We start from the raw sequence: 26,008 nt of genomic DNA on the forward strand, positions 1-26,008 counted from the left end.
GGGTAAACCATGGGCAATTCGATATAAAACGCATCACACGGCGATCGCAAAGTGAGAAAGTCTTTCGCTTGCGACCGCGTTTTATTTACGGAGCCGCCATAAACTGTTTATCAATGGACTACAAAGTTTGTAAGTTGCATTTGAAATAAGAAATTTCATATTACCGTCATATATTTACAGCGTATTTAATTACAATAATTTTACCAATCGATTGTTTAAAGATCGTCCTGACAGTGTCTTGTTTTCCTCTCCATCCCAAAGTTTCGCAAAGCTTGATAAGAGACTAGGGCAATATCCTACCCTTTTTACTCTCACTAAAAACTTCCAAATAAAACTACACTAAAAAGCCACTAGTTTTTTTAATAGTAGACTAGGTAATTAATTATCTTCATAACTGGCGACTTGACCAGCCATTTTTTTTATATCTACTATATATTCTTTTTGATAACTATTATATATACGCAGTTTTACGTGACAAATGTTAAGATTTATTAATCTCCAGTAACAATCTTCTTTTTGGGGAAAGGTCCTTGTCTACAAGAATTGGTAATTTTATATTTTATTTTAAAAATGGAATGGTAACCCCGCCTGCGCTAACGGTATACGCTGGCAGGGCACCAGTGAGGGTTGATAAGTGAGAATTAAAACAAATCTGTTGGCTCATCGTCACGTATTCATCGAGAACTATCACGATAGCTTTTTTTTTTATGGGTGATAATGAACAGGTAATCCCGCCTGTGCTATCAGTATACGCTGGCAGGGCACCATTTAGAGATGATAGGTGAGCATAAAAGTAAATCAGTTGGCCCACCGTAGCGAAGAATTAACCATGATAGTTTCTAGAATAAACCATATGGAGATAGACCTACGAGAAAATTTTGCTAGCGACGCTAGGGCTACTAAATCCCACTACTAACAATCCCTTTCCCCCCTACCACGATAGTTTAAAAGGGGGAACAAGCATTAAAATATACCTGAAAGATATATTATTAGCCATAGTCGATTCCTGGTATATTTGTCACGATGGGTCAATTGAATTGACTTCAACTTTATCTATCATCATTCACTGGTACTAGTGTACCGGCAGTGTATTCTGGTAGCACAGGCGGTGTAACCACATTTCATTCCATTTTCATCCTATTAAAAAAAATTCTAAAACGATTTCAACAATTTCTGTTGATTGTCGAAAAGCAAGGCTAATTAATAATAAGCTATAATTTTAAGTATGGGTTCCGTTGGTATGTAAAAATATACTTATTTACCAGTAGGTATCCACCGGGGATGTCCGATTTCCGCGCTTACATTTACGTGATTAGAAAACTAAAATTATATAGGTACCTGACAAACAATAAAATTCCTCTTTGTACCATTCATTACAATAATAGGAAGTAATATCAACCGACGTAAGTGCCAATATTGTAATGTTAAATCTTGTTAAATCTGTTTTTTTGCCAACTTGATATAATGTTTTAAAATAACAAGATATTAATAAAAAATAAGAAAATAATAGGTAAAGTTTGTTTTATGCAACTAAGAATGGCAAACAAGCTGATGGTCCACCTGATGGAAAGTGGTAACCGTCGCCTATAGACATAAGCACTACCATGGACATAACAGAGTGTACTGTTTCGCCAATGATACCCCCCATGCGTCGCCATTCCTGAGGACTCAGGTGTTCTTCCTCTGTACCCAGTAATTTTACGCCATATCCCACCCTTCAAACCGAAACACAGCCATGCAAACACAACTGCTTCACGGTTGAAATACGAATGGTACAGAGGTACCCAAGCAATCGACTTTTGTACAAAGTCTCCCTCTGGTCTGATTCTTGGTCGTAGTATTTTGTATGCCTACTTGCTTCTAATCTATTTGTAATAGCTATGGGTCATGTATTACAGAATATATAGTAATAAATCCTAGATATTTGTTTATTCATAATAAGTGCAAATCATCCTAATCCAGTGCCTTACCCTGTGGTCCCGGCATAGAATAAGCCACCCCTTCCTTTCCCGTGAGTGTCGTAAGAGGCGACTGAAGGAGGGCCAAGCATGAACAGTAGTGTCCCTCTTAAAACGTATTCAAAGCCTAACTGCGGTTGCCAACTCGCCTGCCAAGCGTGGCAACTACTGGCAAAACTCCACTTATGGGGAAGGCTTATGTTCAGCAGTGGACAGTTAAAGGCTGATATGACGATGATGGTAATGATCCTAGTCCAGGATGAAGATTTGGCGAATCTGCAACATATTATTATTAATCTAGCTATATATTTAAAAAAAATTTTTCTTTTCTCGTACTTACAGCCGACCACTTACACTTACAGCTTAACATAGACTTACAGCTAAGAAAGTTTATAATTTTAAATTTTACACTTTCGTACGCGACAATAAAATTACTTAATTGTATATAAAATAATATAAATAATTACTTTATTTCAGTGTTTCTCCTGGCGCTCTCAGTCACCTGCCTCAGTGCCGATGAAACTGCTTCATCCACATGCGCCTGTCCTAAGATTTACGCGCCCGTTTGCGCTTCCAATGGAGAAACCTACAATTCACCCTGCGAGTTCCGATGTCACGCTGAAGAAATTAATCTAGAGACCGGTGCAACGATCTATATAATTAGAAATGGCAGATGTGAAAGAGAATAGTGTCACAGATTACCTATATGTATTCGTATTCACTTATTTTTTTCCGTTTTCACAAGTTTTCTACATTAACAATGTGAATAAAAGTACTTTCAACACTATTTTTTTTCTTTTTTCTTTTCGTAAGAAGAGAAATATTAATACCGATTTTAAATACTTATTTGTTTTTGTTTTCGTTTTAATTAAGTCACTTGAGAAATTTAATATTTTCGGCCAAGTATCTAGGTATATCATGATATGATTTACTCCGATGTTATGTTGTCTAATATACTATAGTATAGTAGGCTCAATTTTTTGTCTCTTTTGATCCTCGTTAAGTAAAATGTTCATTTCCACCTACCAGTTCCTTTGCTGTCAATATACCCTGTCAGGTTGACCTCTCCGTGGTCCCCTAGAAAGCAACACGCTGAATTCCATGTGTCATCATTGTTTATCACGATGGGCTAACTGACCTGCCTTTCATTCTCACTTATCATCCCTTACTGGTGCCTCGCAAATATATACTCTTAGTGTTGGTAAAGTTACATTGCCATCCATTAAATAAAAAACGCCTTCTACAAAGTATCCTCGAAAATTCTGCTATCAAAAGTATGGACGTCATAGACGTGTTTGAATTCTAAAATCCGTTGACATAATTTGTTTCTATTGTAAGAACGCTACAAAAATAGTTTTAGATACCAACTAAATCCCATAAAATACAGTCAGTTTACGCCCAATGCAATTTTTATATATCTATCCTTATTAATATTATAAATAAGAAAGTGAGTTTGCTTGTTTTTTTTTTCAACTAAAATGGCCAACATGCTGACGGCCCACCTGATGGAAAGTGGACACCGCCACCTACAGACATGAACAGTACTATGGACATAACATAGTACACTGTTTCGCCCATGATACTCCCCGTGCGTTGCCATTCCTGAGGACTAAAGTGTTATACCTCTGTACCCTGTAAATTCACTGTTTCCTTATAGTGCCTTAACGACTTCACTAATCACCATGAAATTTGGTATATACTTACTATATGTGATGGAGTATGGTATAAATTACTTTTTATCCCGGCCAGTAAACATCCCGGTCGGGGGGAAAGGGATTGTTAGTAATAGGGTCTAATTGACTCATAGCTAGCAATACACCCTATCAGGTCGACCTCCACGCGGCTCCCCCTGGAAACCGTCATGGTTAATTCTAGTGGAATTCGTCACGGTAGGCCAACTGACCTGCTTTCATCGTCACCTATCATCCCTCACAGCCCTGCCAGCGTATACCGATAGCGCGGACGGGGTTACCATTCCATTATCACCAATTAAAAAAAACATATCCCGGTCACGCGGACAATGTCGCGGGTAAAAGCTAATAGATAATAAAGGGTATTAATAACAAGGTCCGGATTAAGTCATTCAATACAAACATGGGGGAATTCACTCATTTATTCAATATTTGCATAAATAGCGACCTTCAATAAGAATTCTAATGTGTAGATCATGGAATACGCTAGAAGAGTTCAGTCACCGCCCCGCATCAATACGAGTACATAACAAGTAAAATACCTACTTAGATATTTCTTTTTAATTTGATGACCTCAATGATGTAGTTGGTTTAAGACACTGTCTCATTACTCTATGGTTGATTTATTCTGTGCGAGTACAGAAAAAACATTAAATTTGTTTTTTTTTCACATAAGAAGGTTCTTAATTCGATTGTGTTTTTTTATGTTTGTTAACTCCTAACTCCGTTACTTATAAACAGATTTGGAAAATTCTTTTGTTTTTTATCTGAAAATATATACTTACAGATTAGTGTCATAAATTTTTTTTTTAATTCGATTGAGTAATTTAGTTTTTAGATCAATATTATTGGTTTTGTTACAATTGAAGCATAGAATTGGTTTTGTTAGAAGTTTTTGTGGGATACAATATTTAATTAGTCTTGAGTAAATGTCCGTATGTAGGTGTTATTTATCTACATAATAGGTAGAAATAATATTTGAAAATTTATGATTATATAATCTGAATACAATAAAATTAAAAATACAATTTTTTATTAATGCAACAGATACGAAAGTTTGTAAACATAGATGCGTGGATAGATGTTTATTACTCTTTCACGCATAAACTGCTGAATGGATTCGAATAAAATTTTGTACACGAGTAGGTTATATTCTGCACTTTATGTATTGATTCATGCGGGCGAAGTTGCAGGATGCAGTTAGTAATTATATATAATGAACCATATCAATATTATATTTTCCAATACCTAGTATTAGTTAATTACTTTTTCAGTATTGGTATTTTCAACCGACTTTAAAAATAAGGAGGTTCTCAATTCAGTTTTATTTTTATTATGTTTATTACTCCATCAGTTCTAAACCGATTATAAAAATATATTTTTATTTAAAAGGATATACTTACAGATTAGACCCATAGAAAATTTATCAAAATCGGTTCAGCATTTTAGTTTCCATATCAAAATAACTGGTTTTATCACAATTGAAGTTAGTTTTTTTGTGGGACACATTTTTTTTATTGTTATTTTTTGTATGTACTCGTATAACATTGATGCGTATTAAGTTAACGAAAGAGACATTGCGTAGGTGTACGCTTAATGATACTCATTCAGAAAATAAATAAAATACAATCATAAATGCCAAGATCGATTTATTATCAAACATTTTTCAACTACTTCGGCAGAAGATCCAAACAACGGACCCCCGTTATGGGGGACAAGGAGTTTTCTTCCAAGTATGTCACTCTACATTGAAAAGTGCACTGGTTCCTGTATCGACGCCTATCGGAGGCGCATATAGGGTCATACTGTGGGGTACAGAAACATTCTACTTCTGCCCAGTCCACCTGCGGCTTAGGGGTAACCAGTACAAGGACAAGAGATAGAATTAGTACTGGAACAGAACAATAGAAATTATGTAATGATTATAAATAATGTGATAAAACTTCTGGTTATTGAGATATAACACCCCAATTCTTAGGAAAGGCAGTTGCCTTTGGACCCATGGATATCGCGGCCTACTCTGTAATTTCCATAAATATCCATGATGTTTTTGATGAGTGACAAATTTTATTAGGTATATTAGTAAGATTTTAAGAATAATGTCTCTTTCACTCGTGAATTTACTGGGCACAGAGGAATAACACCTGAGCTCTCAGGAATGGCAACGCATGGGGGGTATCATGGGCGAAACAGTACACTCTGTTATGTCCATGGTACTGCTCATGCCTATAGGCGACGGTTACCACTTTCCATCAGGTGGGCCGTCAGCTTGTTTGCCATTCTAAGTTGTATAAAAAAAACTCTATAGTGTGAGTGTACTGTTTCATAAAATAGTACCTACAGTAATTCGTAATGCGAATGACGTTGCGACTACATAATTAAATGACGCAATCATTTCTAACAATTCTACAGTTAGTGTGTAAAATACTATTATTATTATTAATAACTAGGTAACAATAATGGCTTAGTTCATCTTAATTACTCGTAATATTGAATATAACAAGACAGCCTTGGTGTCTGTTGAACATTATCTAGCTGACCAGTAGCTAGATATTTCCCTGTAGTTTCCCAAAACACCATTAATCTCACGGAACGTTTCTCTAGCGGATTTGCCTTTAACGAAAGAAAACTTTAAAATAGCGCGAATTTCGGCGTTAGTGAACTCCATGTTTACACGTCTATAACTGTTGAACGCAATGTCCAAACTAATCATGCATAGCGTCGTTTTGTAGGTTATGTCAAGACCTTTCAAATGATGTATAGTATTGCAAGATACGAGCTGTGTAGCGCTTTATACATAGCCGCGAAATTCAAAAGACAAAAAGGCGGAAGGGAGATATTTGACAACCTTTATTTATATTAGCTATATAGCTGTGTATATATAGTTAGATCCCGGATAGAATGGGCCACTCCTTTCTTTCCCGTGGGTGTCGTAAGAAGCGACTAAGGGTGCATATGCTCGAGGGATGGCAAACTGCGGTTGCCAAGTGTGGCAACTACTGGCAAAACCCCCCCTTTTTGGGGAGACTATATTCAACAGTGGGCAACGTTAACGGTGCAAATATATGATACATAAAAACAATATTGGCTACTTATACTATTCTCAATAAAGAAACAGATTTTAATAAATTATAAATAGCATAATCATAATAAAATAAAATATATCAATAATCTGAATTAAGTGTTTATTTAATAATAATAATTATAAACTTATTTATTAGGCTTTGTACATACAATGCAATACACTTACAATACAAATAATATTTAGTACGTAAATAGATAGGTATGAATACTGTAATACTGTTTTTTGTACATTATACACACAATATTTTCGCCAATTCTGAACCGGTTTTATTTGGAATTATTTATCTACTATTGTCTTAAGACAATATTAAGATAAGGGATTAATCCCATAGTATTTTCGTTAATTTTAACAGAAGTTTTGTCGTAGAATAATATACTAAAAATTATATTCGAGAAAAATAGGCAGTAAATCGTCTAGATGTTCACATTTTATGAGGTTCCACAATACTGTTTTTATAGATTCCTGGTATTTTGTTAAGTCTCAACCTGTCTAATAGGAGTGGAAAATATATAGCTATATCTATATATTTTATTTACAATATACTTATACAATATATAATACTGGTTTGTTTTGGATAACTGACTTTTAACATATTCAAAAAGAAAACATATCTGACAGATATGGGCGATATCGAAATAGGTGATGACCTTTTTACCGCCACAAATGTTCAGAGGAACTTAATACATAGATATTATATCGGTATCCATGCCTACAGTTTAGATTAAAATCATCTTTCTGTACATTGAAATCGTATTATTGTTTATTATATTTATTTTACCTTATTTTTAAGTCATCTAAAAGGCCAAGTTTAAAAATATTAATAAAAATGATGCTAAGAACATCTATCCATTCTGATGACCGCGAGACGATAACCGTACGTCGATTGGTACTGGTGTGCTCGACAATGAAATTCACATGGACTGTTGTATGTGTTACCGTCGCTTGCGCACAGCGGAGAATATATTCGGGGACAGGGACACTGCCGCCACTGACACGAGACAGAGGTCGCTGCCAGCAACAGGACGAACACTGCGAATGTCATAAACAACCAATTTAAAAATAATATTGACCAAAAACAAAGAAAATGGTTTATTGAATATACTTTATTGAACAAAAAGAAACATGCAGAAGCGAAAAGTAATAAATAAAAGATAAAAGACAGAAAACTTCCTAAGAGCGTTTATAACTTTTGTTAACGGAAGTGTGGCAACGTTGTAGTTATCTGTCAATTAAAAAAAAACATATAATTTATTGTTTCTCAAGATTTAAAAAGTGCTCCACTAGCGAACTGAAACGTTAATTTATCGTCATCTAGGAAGATGCCTTATCCCAATTATTATTTGAGGTCGGCGATATATGTTTTTTTATCCGTATTACAAAAAGATTTGCCTTATAGTTTTACGACCGGCCGCCTGCCTGACGTCAACCCTCTTTGGGAATTGCGAACTGAAACGTTAATTATAGAATACATTTCATTACCTACCAATTAAAAATATTGATACATCAAATTTTAAAAAATTGTGAAGCAATTTGTGAAATTTGTATTATGATAGCAAAAATATATTTAATATTTGATACATTCTTGCCATCATAATCCAAAATTTTCAGTGACTGCTTGATAAGAATATTATTCTATCATCAACGTTTTAGTTCGCAAGCAGAGCACTCTTTAGTAATCAATTAGAAACATTGAAATATGTTCAATTGTTTTTTTTTAATTGACAAATAAATGCAACGTTGCCACACTTCCGTTAACAAAAGTTATAAACGGTCTTAGGAAGTTTTCTGTCTTTTATCCTTTATTCATTACTTTTCGCTTCTGCATGTTTCTTTTTATGCATGTTTTAACTTTATGAACCACAAACTAAGTATCATGTTTACAATCTAAGTCATGAACGCTCTTAAATACAAAATTTGTATAAACAATAGCTTATTTACATTACGTTACTTTAATCCCCTTAAAGTGGAGGCTTGTATTTAGCAGATGACAGTTAACAGTTGATGTGATGATGATAATAACTTTAATAAACTTATTATATAACCAATGGATTAGGTATTTAACAGTCTTAATAGATCGACTGCTAGTTGCATGCACGCTGTGATAGTAGCTTATATTGCTGAAATTTTTATTTCAATATTAAATCATTATAACAGGATGATATGTTAGTAAAATGTATCGCCACTGCTTTCATTCTCAGAATGTTGTAATAGGCGAATAAGGGAACAAAGCACATTAGAGCAAGCACAAAAGAACTCCTATCCTATAACAAGTTACATGCTAACAGTAGGCTAATATCTTTTTCTTATAAAGAGAAACCTGTGCCTAATACTAGAACGTTAATTGACTGTATTTTGTATGTTAGTAACTAAAAGTGGCCTTAGTTAATAATTTTAAGATAAATAATAACTCCATTTCATTCCACTTCATTCCATTTAATTCCATTTAATTTCATTCCATTCCATTTCATTCAATTTTATTCTATTCCATTTCAAGAGACCCTTAACCGTGTAGTTCGTTTGTCACCTTCGTGGTATAAAAAAAACGATAATATTAGAATGGCATTTTATTCTATACTTTATCGTTTACAAGGATGTATTGTCAAAATCCATAATAAGTGGTGCTTATATGTAATGTAATTTACTTGGTCATCACCAACAGAGAAGATGGAGTTTTGTAACATTCATCCGTCAATCGTTTTTAGGACAGGAAGACTTGTCGCAATATGATAGAAATTCGTACTACAGGTATAGGTGTAGGTAATGTTATAAACGCGAAAGTATAGGTTTGTTTACACGTTTTTTTTTACCTCTTGGCACTTTAACGGCCCAACTTGTTATGTTTGGCATACACGTAGTATTTTGGATGGCGAAGGACATAAGATTTTTTATTAAAAATAAGAGTAAATTTAATCTTTTGGAAAGACTAAAGTTGAGCTCAATAAGATTATAGTTGGCATCAGAGTCGACAAAAATGAAAGCGACGAAATAATAATTTGACTCATTTGACTTTGAAAGAAAGGCTCGAATCTAATCGTAGGTGGTGGGTCCAATTTTGATAAACGTATATCATTAAAACTTTTTTTTTATACAACTTAGAATGGCAAACAAGCTGACGGCCCACCTGATAGAAAATGGTAACCGTCGCCTATAGACATGAGCAGTACCATGGACATAACAGAGTATACAGTTTCGCCCATGATACCCCCCATGCGTTGCCATTCCTGAGGACTCAGGTGTTATTCCTCTGTACCCAGTAAATTCAAGCCATATCCCACCCTTCAAACCGAAACACAACCATGCAAACACAGCTGCTTCACGGTTGAAACACGAATGGGACAGAGGTACCCAAACAATCGACTTTTGTACAAAGTCTCCCTCTGGGATTCGAAAACACTCGATTGATTTCGATCGAAATTGAGTCGATGGATAGATATAGACTAAGATAGATATTTGTATTGTTACTTAGACATAGGAGACTAACTAGGTTCCTAACTGTAAAGACGTCTGTTATTTCAAAAATAGTTATTGGGGGTGGAAAGGGATTGTTAGTAATGGGGTCTAACTGACTTATTGCCAGCAATGCACCCTATTAGTTCGACCTCTAAGCGGATCTACCTTGAGACCAACGTGGCTAATTCTAGTGAAATTCGTCACAATGGGCTAATCGACCTGCTTTCATTTTCACCTATCAGCCAATGTATACCGATAGCGCAGGCGGGGTTACCATTCCATTATTACCCATTAAAAAAAAACATAGTTATTACGTTTATTTGTGAATTCCGAGTATCGAGTAGTGATGTCATAATACATAGCTATTGTGATAATGGGAGCATAATTATTTATGCGGGTGTCATGTGGTCGTCATTTCATCGCTGATGAGCTTGTGTGATCTGACTAAGCATAAGAGATAGCGATTATTTGGAGAAATAATTAGTATTTTATTTTTCTGTATATTACAGTATAAATCAAATTAATTTTAGTAGACCACAAAACAAAAAAAAGATGTACATAAAATTTAAAATTCGAATCATTTTCATTCAAATAGACTTCCTTACAAGCGCTTTTAAATCATTATTTTTATAAATTTACTGCAGAGATCAGAAAGTTTTTATCTATTGAGAAGAGTTCACAAGAAACTCAACAGTTACTCTTTTAAATCTCTGTTAATATATAAATATATTTATTAAAATGATGACTATCTCTAAAATTACATGACCATTAAAAAGACTGCATGCATAATAATGAAAAAATATTCAATTTACATCAAATAAGATGTCGTTGAAAATGCAATTGTAGTGTGGATTGCTTTTATATTTTTATAGGTAATTTTTTTAAGCTGGGAATTTTAGACACCATCTTACTTTAATAATATTCTTGATCTCTTCGCCTTCGCTGTAACCAGATAAAATACCAACTCTCGAGATTTAGAGATAGGTGAATATGTATTTAGAATAAATATAATTAAATATGTATATTTTTACATAACAATATATTTGCATGCTGTTAAATAAAAGCAAAACAAATAAACGCATAAATAAAATGATATTTTGTACCGCATGCTCTCCAATGACAAGTGCCAGTTTGCGGGTCAGTTCAATAAGTCAGTCTACGACTCGAATAATGTACATGTATAAGTAATAATAAAAAAGTAATAAAGCCAAGATACCCTGTGTTATTAGGAATCAGACACCCTGATCGGTAATCGAACCTGGGACCTCATTTACGTAAAGCAACGATCCCACCATTGCAACACGGAGGTCATTAATAAATAAGGAAGAGGTACCACACCACAGTGAAAACATGTATAAATATTCATTAAATTAACAATTTTCAAATGTTAATGAAGATAGCTAGACCAGTCAGTGATCTGAACTGAACCAGATGAAAACTTTGTACAAAAAAAAAAAACTTTTGCACGATTACCTTTGTCTCTGCCGTTGCGTTTCTCATTTCAATTTATACTCGTATAAAACAATTGACTGACTCGCACACTCGCCTCGTACACGGAAGACAAAGGGCATAGATTATATACTACACTAGCAAAGAATAAACCATTTGTTATCCAATAACCTTTTTAACTATTCAAATTCGAATATGGTTTATGAAATAGTACAGTTATCATAAGTAAACGATTAACAAGCATTTGAAAGACTGCCCTACAATTAAATTCATGCTCTTTTTTTTTTAAATATTAGAGCTATATTAAAAAAAAAAAAAAAAACTAGTGAAGCTCATCAATTAGTTAATACTTACAAATAGTGTAATCCATTTCCGCACTCAAATTTTTCTTTACTACTGATTATTCGAATATTTATAATCGATTATTGAGTAATCGATTTTTCCGTGTAGTTTACTTTGATGTGCCTTGTAGATACAATTTATTCAAGTTACAATCGAACGTCGTCACCGTAATGGCGCCCTGTCGGTACCTTTGTTTCTTTTATCTCCACAACATGCATTAATTAATGACGTAATAGTGGGAAACAATGCACAATTGCCATATTTAATTATTTCGCGATAGCAGTGGCGGTTTTTAGCTGGTGTGGGTAGCGAATTGGAAAGATTTTTCTTATTTTTTTTTTAACACTAAAGTCGTCTGCATGCGTATCTTTGTTCCATTCGTATTTTTGTTGCGAAACAGCCGTGTTGCAAAGTTGCGATTCTGTTCATCAACATCATCATCATTATCATCATCTCAGCTATTATCTATCCACTGCTGAACATGAGCCTTCTCTCCTATAAGGAATGGTCCTGAGCCACCTCCATCCACTGACTCTCTGCAATACATTTGAGATCGTCACTCCATCCAGTAGGGGTTCGTCCTGCACTGCGTCTATCCTTACGAAGTCACCACTCAAGAACCTATTTTACTCATCGGTTGTCGGTTCTTCGAGCTATGTGACTAGTCCATTGTCGTTTTTTTGATGTCTAGTACATTTCAGCTTGCTTATCCTTAGGGAAAGGGCGTGATATGCAAATAAAATTACAGGACACAGATTCAAAACACCATAGTCCTCAAGAATAGCAATGACATGAAGGCTACCATGGGTATCACAAAGTATTCTATGACGATCATGGTGCTGTTCATATCTATAAGCGACAGTAACCATTTTTCATCAAATAGGTTCTTACCTTGTTTGCCATTCTTAGTTTCATATAAAAAAAAAACTAAAGATGATGTTTATATATCGTAGACAGACAAAAGAAACAGCTTTATTGTTTCTACCAACACATAGTATGTGACAGGAATTTAAACTAAATACTATTATCAGTTATTGTACAAGTTTGGCGTCTGACCGCCATTTGATTTCTCAATGTTTCAGTGAGATGTAAAGAAACATGCGAAATTACATTTTGATTATGTAGGTCACAGCTCAGTTTATTGCTTTGCTCTCAAAAGAGCAAAACACTGATATTCTGTTGTGGCAAAATCCAGTAAACTTAAAATAAAGCTGACTCAGGGCTGTGGCTAGACCCATGTTTAAGTTAGGACAAATAAACTTTTTGATAGGGCGGAAGCCGTAATTAAATGACGTTGAAAAAACGAATGTGTCTAATTTTCTTAGGACTTTTTATTTTAAAGTAGCATTACCACCCCCCTCATCCCCTGCTACGATCATGAGCTGATATTGATGCTCCTTTCCACCTTTGGGTTTGCTGGAAGAGACCTCCTTTAAAGTTAAATTTGTCATTGTACATTTGCTTACCTCCGTCATATTTTTTATGTATTACTAGTGTGTACAATAAAGTATAAATAAATAAATAAAATAAAAAATATTTTATACAACATACAATAATAATACAAACCTCCATAATGCAATTTGGCGTAAATGAGATTCCGTGTTCGTTTGTCAGTCGCACAGTTTAGGAAATGTACTTTTATAAATTAGATCAAGTCTGGATGTTCTGGGAGCAGGTTGAAGCAATACAGTAAAAAAATTTGAGGATTAAGAGCATTTACAACGAAGTACAGCAATGGTGCAATTATCTGTCAATAAAAAAAATTTAAACATTTTTCAATGTTTCTGATTGATTACGTTAAAAGTGCTCTATTAGCGAATTAAACCTTTAACGATAGAATAATATTCTTATTAAGCTGCTTTGAATTATGATGACGGAAACATATTTCAAAAAGTCCGAATCATAATATTAAATGCAATGTTTTTAATAGTACACTTATATGAAGTCCATACACGATCAACCTTTACGATTTATGGATTGATTACCAGAAACTGATGACAGCGCAGCGGTATGTATGTAACATATAAGCGAAATGTAATTAATTCCGATAATTAAATATAATTATTTCTGATGGAGAACTGCGAAACAAGATTTTATCTGCTTACGAACTGTGTATGAATATATAAACATTTATATTTCATTAAAAAAATAAATGAGCTTTAGTACTAAATCCTTCACAACGTCAGCCTTCTGAGATTCTGAGTTCACGCTTGGATGACACATTTCTGTTGAAAATATTTATTAATATGATCTATTATATATATTTTTTAATATATTTTAAATTAAATATTTATAATTTAATATATTTTCATAATTATTAATTAGGTCAATAAAATAATAATAATCTTTATTTGGTTAAACACGGTAAAGTCAAAGATGTTACATTAGGCAAAGAACATTCGTGCTTAGCTAACAACGTGATAGCATGCAAAATTCATTTAACATTAATAATTAACATTTAGTTTTTTTTTTTTTTGTTTAAGAAGTCTTTTACATCATAAAAACTATTTACATTCAGCCAAATTTACATTCTCTTTTTAAATAAATTCACATTTAACAATTTAAATTCATTCGGTATTTTAGTATATATTTTTACACACATAGCTAAACAACTTTTTTCATATTTAGCTAGGCGGAGAATGTCATCCAATACAAGTCTATTTGGATTACGTCGATTTCGTGGATTTAAATTACTTTCGAGAATAAGTAAAACTAACAAGGATTAAAACGGTAAAATTTAAATACTTGTTTCAATTCAAATAAGTAGAAATAAGGACGCATTCGTTGCTATAAAAACGTAATTTTATAATGAAATCGTATGACTTGGTTGCAATTAATAGGTACTATTATATCATTATTCGCAAATAGGAAAATCCGCCATAAAAGTTATTGTAACTTATTTTACTTATTAATATTGCGGTGTATTTAGTTTAAAAGTGGTTATTCCATAGAAGAGTTATTCAAACGATTTTAAAAAGGAAAAAATTCCAATTTGATGATTTTTTGTTTTGTATTTTACCCGCCATTTTCCACAATTCTAAACCTATTTTAATGAGATTTTTTTTTTAAATTTAATATTGTACGTTTACTAGAGTTTGATAGAATTAGTTTTGCTATTCAGGACACATTTTCTTTTGTATCTTGTAATTATCTTTATTAAAGTTAGTTGCTACATCTAATTACAGCACAGATTAGAGCCAAACCAAAGATCTTATTTTTTTAATTACTACCACAGATAAAAAAAGTAACTTAATAACCACACACTGACTATAAAGTGTTGCTAGTGACAATTCTGATCATCATTTCATCATCATCATATCATATCCATCGTCGAACATAAGTTCCTCCTTAGAAATTTTCCCTCTTGAAAAGATTTTTACCTAGTTGCCACGCTTGCCAGACAGGTTGGCAACCACAGTTTAGCTTTTAGTAATGTTTTAGGAGGGATTCTTTTGCTCATTCCTCAAATTTACCTTAGTCTCCTCTTACGACACTCACGGAAAAGAAAGGGGCGACCCATTTTATACCGGGGCCACACGATAATTCTAATGTATCTACCTTAACATAACCTAAGAAATAAACTAACTTACGACCTCGTTCACTCGCACTGATTTGCTTTTCCACTGCGCTATAGTGTCCGCCATTGACAAACATTGGCGGAAGATAAATCAATAAGTAATACCAACAATCAAGAGCAAACATTCAATATTTACAAATTACACGTCTGCCTTCGGTTTTCACGTTGTTATTTCCCTTTTGCCTACTAGGAACATTATCTATACAATAACTATAAGTAGGTATAATATTTATTTTGACGATTATTAATTGTAAACACACAGATATGTGCGTAAGTACGTAATGTAAACAATACATTCATAGAATCTCTTGCTGAGATTGGAAAATACCTTACTCATTTTTAAACAATACTCAAAAGGGAAATATGTTTGATTTGTCTATAGGTATAGTTTTTCTGGGTGGGGGGAAAGGTATTGTTAGCAATGGAGTTTGACAGCCCCATTGCTAGAAATATGCCTTATTAGGTCGACCTCCACGTGGTTCCCCCTGGAAACCATCGTGAACAATTCTTGTTGAATTCGTCACGATGGGCCAGCTGACCTACTTCATCCTCATCCTTCACTGGTGCCCCGCCGGTGTATACCGATAGCGCGGGTGGGGTTACCATTCCATTATTATCCATTAAAAAAAAAGTTTTTCTGGGTATGAAATATGACTATTTACAATTATTTTTGCAGTAAATAGAATTTGCTTCACACAGTGCCACCCTTGTCATATAATCTTCCTCAAGCAATGAGATATCGAATGCAAAGAGAACGTTTTCGAATCCGTTTATTAGTTCCAGAGATCGGCACGTTTAAACAAAATCTTTCGTTATATATTTAATACAAATTAGAGATAAACGTTCGCTGATGTTTAGATAGCTTTAAAAATATTTCTTTAAATAAGTAAATAAAAATAGTTTTAATAAATTAGTTTTATTTTGAAGTAATTTAACAGAGTATTTATTGTTATATTTAGACACATTATTCATATTTATATATTTATTAATATTTTTAACTTATACAATGTATTAGAGGCGACATAATTTTTTTCTTACAATTACCAGACAGCAACCAGAGAGCATCACTCTACATACATCAAACATAGACTAATCAAGTTGCCATATTAGGCAATGTGTGGATTGCTTTCTCAACAATTAGCTTTCAGATATATTTTTTTTTTTTTTTTTTTTTTTTTTTTTTTTTTTTTTTTTTATACAACTTAGAATGGCAAACAAGCTGACGGCCCACCTGATGGAAAGTGGGAACCGTCGCCTATAGACATGAGCAGTACCATGGACATAACAGAGTATACTGTTTCGCCCATGATAGCCCCCATGCGCTGCCATTCCTGAGGACTCAGGTGTTATTCCTCTGTACCCAGTAAATTCACGCCATATCCCACTCTTCAAACCGAAACACAGCCATGCAAACACAACTGCTTCACGGTTGAAACACGAATGGGACAGAGGTACCCAAGCAATCGACTTTTGTACAAAGTCTCCCTCTGGTAATCGTATTGTAATGTCGTCTGGAAGAATTTATTTAACGATAAGACCGTCTTTTGTATTACATTATGCTTATTGAAAATCCTTCAAAGTTCTGTGATATTAGTGTAATAAAGTGATAAATAAATATTTTACAACATTGACAATCTTATAATATTTATTTAAATAAGTACCTACCCATTTCAATTTGTAGTATAAAGATACGTACTCGTATGTATACATAAGTATATACAATTATATTGATATGTCTTTTTTAATGCAATAATACGACATCCGGAGACTCCGTGCCGGAGACCATTCGCAAGGGGGGAATGGGATTGTTAGTAATGGAGTCTATTGCTAGCAATACACCTTATATCGATGGCTTCCACGGAGAACCGCGTGGAAAACGATCTAGGATATATTACTAGCAATGGAGCTGGTAGATCTCCATTACAAATATTCTCTTCCCTCGCTAATATAGTGGTAGGAACGTTACATTGAATACATAAATGTTTTTTGTTCGATTCTCGATCGAGACAATTTATAAAACTTAGAAAAGTATATTAAGGATTCTTCAGGGTTGGCAACGCGCACGTGACACTCCTAGTCTTGCAGGCGTCCATAGACTTAAAAGGGGCTGTTGCATACTTGTTTGCCACCTTTGTAGCATAAATAAAAAGTTTTTTTGAGTGACTTTGATTAGACTATTTTGATTTTTAGCTACATTCAATGTTTCTATTTACATGACATTGTACATTTTATTCTACTCGCTATGAATTTTTTGTCTCTGCCTACACCGCAAGACTTAGTATGAAAATAGACTACCTGAGGGCCTACCATGAAGTATTTTCCGAAATTTCGGGGACGAACGAAACAGAAATTTGATGTTAAAATTACATAATACATGCTGTTTAAAATTATTAAAAATGTTAAAATATCGTTCCTTTGGACTATTAGAATAGGATTTATGATGAACGAAATGTTAAGCTCCATTTATTGGGTGGATTTTGATACGAACAAAAACACGAAATTGAGACCGAAATTTCGGAATTTCATTTCACGGTAGACCACCTGTAGTCTACACACTATACGACACTTTACTGTGCAGATAAAGTATGTGTGTGTGTAGGGAGTGGGGGAAAGGATTGTTAGTAATGAGGACTAGTAGCCAATATACCGTCCGTATCAAGTTGACCTTCACGCGGTCCCTTTGGAAACCATCTTGTTTAATTCTTTATGAATTATTTGCTATAGGCCTACTGACCAGTTTCATCCTCACCTATCATTTCACAACGGTGCTCCGCCAGCGTATACCGATAGCGCAGTCGGAGTTTCCATTTCATTATACTAATTTAAAAAAAAGTATGTATGACATATTTCCACCATACTTTCTATCAGTTGTACATAATTGATGTAATTTATTTATCGATATTTACCAACACATTTTTGTAAACGAAATTCATTCATTAACGTGTCAGGAAGTGATTCACATAAGTGTTATAATGAAACACGTATTCCAGGATGTAGGTAACAATTAATTCCTTACATTATCATTTTTACGTAAGTAGGTACACAATCATATACTTCAGTAAAAACAAACGCATCAGACAGGATAATTTAATAGCTAATTATTTTTTTTATCTTTTTTTTATACTAATATTTACCTTCGAGTACATATTGTCTATAGTCGACACTTAATGGAATTAATTTGTTTGTGATACTTTTTTTTTAATTATAATTCATATTGAATATGTGCACAACATACTGGTATTCCACCGTAGACGGCCATGTGCTCCACACATTAAATTTTCAAATTTTTTTTTGTGATAAAGTTTCGCAATTTGCTACATAATTGCAGATTGATATAGAAATATTGAAAATATTATTAAAATATGAAAATCCTATTTCAATAATTACTGAGGGATTAAAAATTTTGGGATTGAAATTTTTTGCAAGCGTAGCTCAACTATAGCGGTACTCGTAGTTCAACTGGGAAGGTACGGGTTCAAATCTTGTCTGCTTCAAAAATTTTAAATTTATTGCAATCTAATTTTCATGTTTTAATAACACGCCTAGCAGCGCAGTAACAATATGATGTAGGCACTTAGTATAGGTATTATCACTACTTTTCATCCCCGGAATATTATAAGATGTGAGTAAAGGAATCAACCATAGACTAAGTATAACGTTTTATATAACATATTAGTGCGTAGTGCACTAATTATCAATCATCTAATTAACTAATTATCAATGAATCAATCAATTAGTCTCATTTATCCAGATAGATGATATAATGATAATGATCCAGACAGGTACTTACAATGTTACAAATTATTAAATATAAATATAATACATAATTCATTACACATATCGTCATAGTCGTAGAATACTGACAGATCTGACGAATATTACATATAAAGATCCGTCAGTATTTTACGACTATGACGATATATCATTAAAGTGTCTGCTCCTTTTATGTTTGGAGAAAATTTCAATAAGTATCCAAAATCTTAATAGAAGATTAAAAATACTTCTATGCTTATACAGGTACCTGTATTACTGAGATTCTTACATAGAAATCATGTAAACAAGTCTATGTAAATATAGTTATCTGTTCTATTCTTAAAATGGTTAATTTGTGGGTTTTTTTTATTTATCGAAATGTTTCCTAGAATAGGTATATGTATATAAGATTAGCGTATGAACAAATATTGAGAGTAATCAGTTTACTTCAATAACCTTATTTACACTCACTGAATCTTTGCGTTAGTGTTTACTTATTTTTTATTTATTTTTTTATTTATATATGCAATAGACAATCAATATAAAAAGATAAATGCTACAGATGTATGAATTTATGGTAAAGATCTACAATAGACCATAGATATTGAAACTCAAACCTACTACGATAGAGACTACAGCATAATGTAATTTTCGCGCCTTTTTTAAATTAACTTCATTTCTTGCAAATGGTGCATAAATATTTATTTTCTATCAGGTAGAAAACTTGAACATGAAACTATGGTAGGTATTATAAAGTTGTTTTCACATAAGCAATTTCCAGTGAGGACGCATTGGATATTGCAAACGCAATATGGTTATTACAAGGCAGGTTGTATGCTTGTTTACTTTTGTACTTATAAAAAATGGGCTGCAAATGGTGCAAAAAAATGAATTCAACAGTAAGAGAGATACAGTAATATTTGCGGGACTAGAGTTAATATAATATACGCGCAACTCTGTTCATTCTAAATTTGTCTTATCTCAATATGAATAAGTACTTAAATTGTGGGAGTCATATAAGTGCTTAAAATAACTGTGACACATTATATAATAAGTGTGACATTGACCATAATTATTATCACAACAGACTGTGAATACCTACGTATTGGAATATGTTTGAAAATATTTATTCTACACTAACTGCTGCCTGCGGCTTTGCACTGTGTTTTGCATGGATATTTAAGTTAAAAATTTTAAATTAAAATCCTTACTTACCGGAAGAGTACGTTATACGAGTAAAATAAACCAATGTCCTTTTCAGATTTCTAGATTTAGTTATTTTAGTTATTCGTTGACAATTAGTCAGGACAAACTATTTGATAAGTATTTATTTTCTCTATTTATTTTATATATAGTATTATTTATTTATATGATATATATATTGGTTATTTTGGTTATATTTTAAATTGAGTGTATCGTAATCCATTACTTTAATACATTAGGTTCATTTCTGTTTGCAAACTGTTATTGTAACTTATAACAAATAAATACCTTAACTTTAATTTGGTTCATGAATTATATTCTAATTGGTAGTAAATCGTGCTGTTTCCCATGGTACATTTGATAGAAAACAAGAAAAAATAACCTACATGTAAATTAACATAAAAGATGTAAGAGACTTATGAATTAAATAACTATTTTAAAAGTAACTTAAGGTTCGCCAGGAGATTCAACATGTCTTTAAAAGGATGCTAATATTTTCTATTTTCTTCGATATAATTAAACAAAAAATATATAATTGTCATCTATACTTATAATAAATCTGTACAGAAGTCAATTCTGTACATGAAATATATGTCCAAAATAACTATCAGGGGGTGATTAGTGATCGATACTGATGCCAAAAATGCAATCAGTATAATTTTTGTCTGTCCTTCTGTATGTTCGTTATAGAAACAAAAACTACTTGACGGATTTTAACGAAACTTGATACAATTATTCTTCATACTCCTGGGCAGATTATAGTATACTTTTCATAACGCTACGATCAATAGGAGCAGAGCAGTGAAGGGAAATGTTGTGAAAACGGGAGAAGTTACTCCATTTTTAAGCTTCCGTCGCGTGCGCAGCCTTAATGGTAATTTTTTTAATGTAAAAATGTCCACTACTACGGGACGCTAGTATTAAATAATCCGACAATTTTTAGCTTATTCATTCCGCCGATCAGTGAAAGTGCCCCCAAAATTTGTTAAACCCGCATAAAAAATATCAATGAATTTTATACGTACATATATTGTAAATGTTTATACAAAGATCGGTATTTTTATCATAAATATTTAAATTTTAACTATATGCGTAGATATTCGTACCTAACATTGTTTAAACAATGTGTAAAAACATATTTTTTACAGAGGTAGCCTAAGTTATAGGACTGGAGTCGATATATTTTTTACTAGCTGTATCCAGCGGCTTCACTCGCGTGAATTAATATAATAAATACCCTATATGCTTTTTATAGCCGTGTAGTCCCGGCATAAAATAGGCCAGCCCTTACTTTCCAGTGGGTGTCGTAAGAGTCGATTAAGGGAGGACGAGGAGTGGGCAGCAGCGTCCCTCTTAAAACGTCTCTAAGGCCTAACTGCGGTTGCCAAGCCACCTGCCAAGCGTGGCAACTACTGGCAGAACCCTCCAAGGGGGGAGCTTAACTTCAGCAGAGGACAGTTAAAGGTTGATATGATGATGATGATGATGATGAAATGCTTTTTATAGCATTTGATTTCTTATTCATTTGTGATTCTTTATATGTAGTATGTATTTACAAAAACGAATTATATATTTTAATCAGTTATCTAGTATCTGTAGTATAAGTTATACTTAGTCCAGGATCATTATTATTAAAAAAAAAAGGTTCTAGGAATTGTGCGTTTACAAGTACTAATGGTCGAGGAATGGGCAGCAGCGTCCTTTTTAAAACATTACCAAAGCATAGTATTATATTATCTGTGCCAAAGCCAAGCAAAAAACGGTTGTCAATCCGCTTATTACTGGCAAAATCCATCTTTATGGGGAAGGCTTATGTTCAGCAGTGGATAGTTAACGGCTGAAATGATAAAGTTTGCTTTTGCTATGGAATAATTCAGGTTTTTTTTTATAATACTAAGAATAGCAAACAAGCTGACAACCCATCTGGTGTAAAATATATATATAATATATATGACTATAGAAGTTATCAGCACCATGGTGTAATACTCATGGTAGGCGTTCATGCGTTGCTACTCCTAAGGATTAAATATTTTGCTCCAAAAACAATAAACGGCGAGTTCAATCGTTACAAAATTAATATATGATTAACACGGGCGTAAACCGTAAAAGGAATTATCAAAATCTGCTAAGAGTTGCCGACGTAATTGTGGTATAGTCACAAAGTAATTAATTAATTGAGAAAATCCTTTATTGGGAAGATGCTTTAAAAATAAACGCTAAATATACCTATCCTTAGAAGTAAATCTTGAAAACGTAAAAACTTTACAATAAATACGTCAAATGAAACTTTACAAGCTTTATTTAACCCAGATTTTTGCAATCATCGTGTTTTCTGACGCACGGGGAATCACGACGGCGGTGACAGAAGCGTGTTGTCAATGCAGGTAAATTGTATTTTACGTATATAAGCAAGGCGACTATACCACAGCCGGCATAACACGACTAGCGCGCCGCCTATCCAGTTATTATATAACAATTGAATATTAATTTTCGCGCCATATGAAATTATAGTTTGAAACAAATAAATTTTACGGTTTAAATTTTATTATTTCCACAATCGAGATGTACAAATACGGTAAGTCGATAGATTAGATCACATTTTTATATTAGATTTTTTGTTCCTTGAATTTTAATAAATAAAGATTAATTATTCAGACTAATAAAAGTATTATAGTAATAATAATAATAAACTCTTTATTGCACACAAAAGAGAAGTATAGAAGGCATATTTATACAGAAAGTTTTATAGTATCAAAGTTATATAGTGTACAGTATAGGGTTTTTCTAAAAGGGTATATTAACATTTCTTCAGTGACGCTCCTAGTGTTGCAGGCGTTCATAGGCTTTAGTAACTATTTACCATCAGGTGGGCTGTTGCATGCTTGTTTGCCACCATCGTGGTATAAAAAAAAAAGTATTTTTCTTTTTTTCTTTATATTAATTAAAATTGATTCATTGGTTATTCTAAGTACATATATAATTCATATTTCAACAAATAAAACTTAATTTATTATAATCTCAGTCAACTTTTATAGACGTTTTGTCCATTTAGTCGAGACGTCGATTTCTCTATTACAAGTAATAAGTACATATTTTTTACTAAACTATGTTTGTCACTGGCAACTTAGTTCACGTAGTCAGGATTAAAGTTTGTCCACCATTAAAAGTAGTCATGTCCTTTTGTTCTTTTCCATCTTAAATATTTGCGTATCAAATTTAATAATAATCAGCGGTATTATTAAGGGTACAAAAAGCTTCAAACTCACTTTTACATTTACAGTACAAGTACTTTAATTACTAATAACAAATCAGTGATGCCTAGGTAGATCCTTTTTCTTGTTACTAACCTAACTTGGGACCTAGATTTAACTAGATGCATGGTTGTCCTATTGTTCTGTACGTAGGTATAACTATTGAGAAATAATGCTAGCATTTTTATTATCAACTTACTAGGTAGTTTAGAAACGCAAAAAGTTAAAGTGATCTCACAAGATTCAAAGGTCATAACTAGGCGCTATTTTTATATATTTTTTTAAAATTCACACAATAGCTAAAGTTTTTTTATATTCATATAATTAGGAAGGAACACAACATTTGTTCCGTATCTCCGACGTAAATACTCTATTTACTCTCGTCATAAATTTGTTACGTCTATAAATTATTCAGGAAAATGTAACATATATAGTTGTAATATACATCTAATTGTCTGCGTCAGCACTCCAGCTGTTGTTAGCAAATCTTTGGTGCTAATATCTATAATTAATAAATTACAGGAATTCTGCTGCTCGCAGTATACCTATCGACAGCTTCTGCGCTGCCTCCGTGCGTATGCACCAGGGACTACCGACCAGTCTGCGGATCTAACGGCGAGACATATCCCAACAAATGTATGCTAAACTGCGCTCAGGCAACAAACCGGCAAATCACTTTAAAGCAATCCGGACCGTGCGATTCTCCCGCTCAGCCAATCTGCGTATGCACTTTTGAATACAAACCCGTTTGTGGTTCCGATGGGAAAACCTACCCTAATAGGTGTAGCTTGAACTGCGAAGCTTCAGTGAGACTCGCTCATGAAGGGAATTGTGCGGAGCCTGTAAAAGTAGCTCAACTGCCACGGTGCACCTGCACCAAGGAGAAGCAGCCGGTGTGCGGGTCAGACGGGGCGACATACAGCAACGATTGTATGCTGAACTGCGCTACGCAATTCAACCCGTCTTTGAGGATTTCTCACTTCGGGCCGTGCAACAGCGAGGTCAAAGTTGTCGAAGAAAGTAGCGACAATACAGTCGCGCCGTGCACTTGTACGAGGGAACTGAAGCCCGTGTGCGGATCAGACGGCCAGACGTATACCAGCGAGTGTATAATGAGATGCAGAAATAAATACGCGACAGTCGCTAGGGAGGGCCCGTGTGAACTGTGAACACAGGATGACGTAAGTGTTTGTTGTGCGAGACGATTTTTGAGGCGTTCGAAAGTTCTCGGTCTCTAATGTTGTAATTTGTTTGTCGTCTGCGTGTTTTTGTGTCATCTGTGGACCGTCAGTATAAGGTAATCGATATTCTCTTATGGCCAATATTTGCAGCAACGATTATATTTGTTTTTTTTTTTATCGTCGCTGACACGGTGACCTCATCGTTCGCATATTGGCCTTAATCTTTTCCAGCAGCTATGTCCATAATGTATTTATATTGTCTGTCAATTTAATATAAATTAAATAACTGTCGAAATGAAATTATCGAATTTTAATAGTAGTAGTAGATACAATTAGTTTAGACATTAGACGATAACAGTTAGAAATTTCAAATTGAATCCATGTTTAATTTCTGTTTATGATATTAAGAATAAATATCTTTATTATTGTGATATTTATTTCCATTTATGTAAAAAAAAAAATAAGTTACATATACAACAAAAAAGCAAGTCATTACTGCTACTATATGTTTCTTCTTACCTCTCTCGGTATTAATTGTTCAATTTTATCGCTGGCCATCCAATTGTTACACCTTTATATCCAGTCGGAAACATATTAGAAGCTTAAATGAATTTTATTTTTATTAACAGGAGTTTAATCTCAAACAGATTAAATGTACTGAAATTATTTGGTAATTAATTAGATAAAAATCTTCGCGTAGTTGTTTTTTTTTTAATTACAAAATAATATCAACGCAATCAATAACGCGGTTAGCAACTACTATTTCTTTCTACATGTAACGGTTTATTTTTTAAAATTCGAACATAAATATTATGTTGTAATAATATTCTAGTTGTATAAAAAAAGAGAAGGAATCGAATTGTAAACTTGTGAATTGCCTACAATCAAGTAATTATCAGCTATTTATGTTTTTTTTTGTTCATAGTCGTTGTACTTTTGTAGATATGAATGTTATTTCGTTAAAGTAAATGATGATATAATGATATTTAATTGTTTATGTAATTTTGTTACATTTAAATATAAATTTTAAAATACATTTCTGTTCTTTTCATTACCCAATCTTATCTT

At 33.2% G+C, this 26,008-nt stretch overlaps 2 protein-coding genes and 1 long non-coding RNA gene across 4 annotated transcripts; 1 reads left to right on the top strand and 2 right to left on the bottom strand.

Annotated features, from left to right (window-relative positions):
- Positions 1-5,281: 5,281 nt before the first annotated feature.
- LOC128199976 (uncharacterized) lies at positions 5,282-6,432 on the bottom strand. The gene is made up of 2 exons (XM_052899155.1): positions 6,132-6,432; positions 5,282-5,540 (listed from the first exon to the last, which is right to left on the bottom strand). Exons 1-2 carry the CDS (start codon positions 6,175-6,177, stop codon positions 5,320-5,322), a joined length of 267 nt encoding a protein of 88 aa, XP_052755115.1. The 5' UTR covers positions 6,178-6,432; the 3' UTR covers positions 5,282-5,319.
- A 5,567-nt stretch (positions 6,433-11,999) lies between these two features.
- On the bottom strand, positions 12,000-15,710 carry LOC113516050 (uncharacterized). Of its 2 annotated transcripts, none has more exons than XR_008253333.1 (3): positions 15,569-15,710; positions 13,542-13,722; positions 12,000-12,686 (listed from the first exon to the last, which is right to left on the bottom strand). It is a non-coding gene; the product is annotated as an uncharacterized LOC113516050 (long non-coding RNA). The 2 variants fall into 2 exon arrangements; XR_008253334.1 differs by having other exon boundaries at positions 15,566-15,710.
- Positions 15,711-22,924: 7,214 nt separating this feature from the next.
- On the top strand, positions 22,925-25,976 carry LOC113516003 (serine protease inhibitor dipetalogastin-like). The gene is made up of 2 exons (XM_026900332.3): positions 22,925-23,083; positions 24,282-25,976. The coding sequence occupies exons 1-2, from the start codon at positions 23,071-23,073 to the stop codon at positions 24,926-24,928; spliced, it is 660 nt and encodes a 219-aa protein (XP_026756133.1). The 5' UTR covers positions 22,925-23,070; the 3' UTR covers positions 24,929-25,976.
- The last annotated feature ends 32 nt before the right edge of the window (positions 25,977-26,008 follow it).

Source organism: Galleria mellonella, unplaced genomic scaffold (assembly GCF_026898425.1).
Source record: "Galleria mellonella isolate WM207_F2 unplaced genomic scaffold, CSIRO_AGI_GalMel_v1 utg56, whole genome shotgun sequence".
NCBI classification, from domain to species: Eukaryota; Metazoa; Arthropoda; class Insecta; order Lepidoptera; family Pyralidae; genus Galleria; species Galleria mellonella.

Excerpts from the sequence above, each read along its gene's own strand:
- LOC128199976 (XM_052899155.1), bottom strand. The coding sequence starts at position 6,177 with ATGTTCAACAGACACCAAGGCTGTCTTGTTATATTCAATATTACGA. Across the intron at positions 5,541-6,131 it reads TGTTATATTCAATATTACGA|TACTAATTCTATCTCTTGTC; the intron begins GTAATTAAGATG and ends GTTCTGTTCCAG.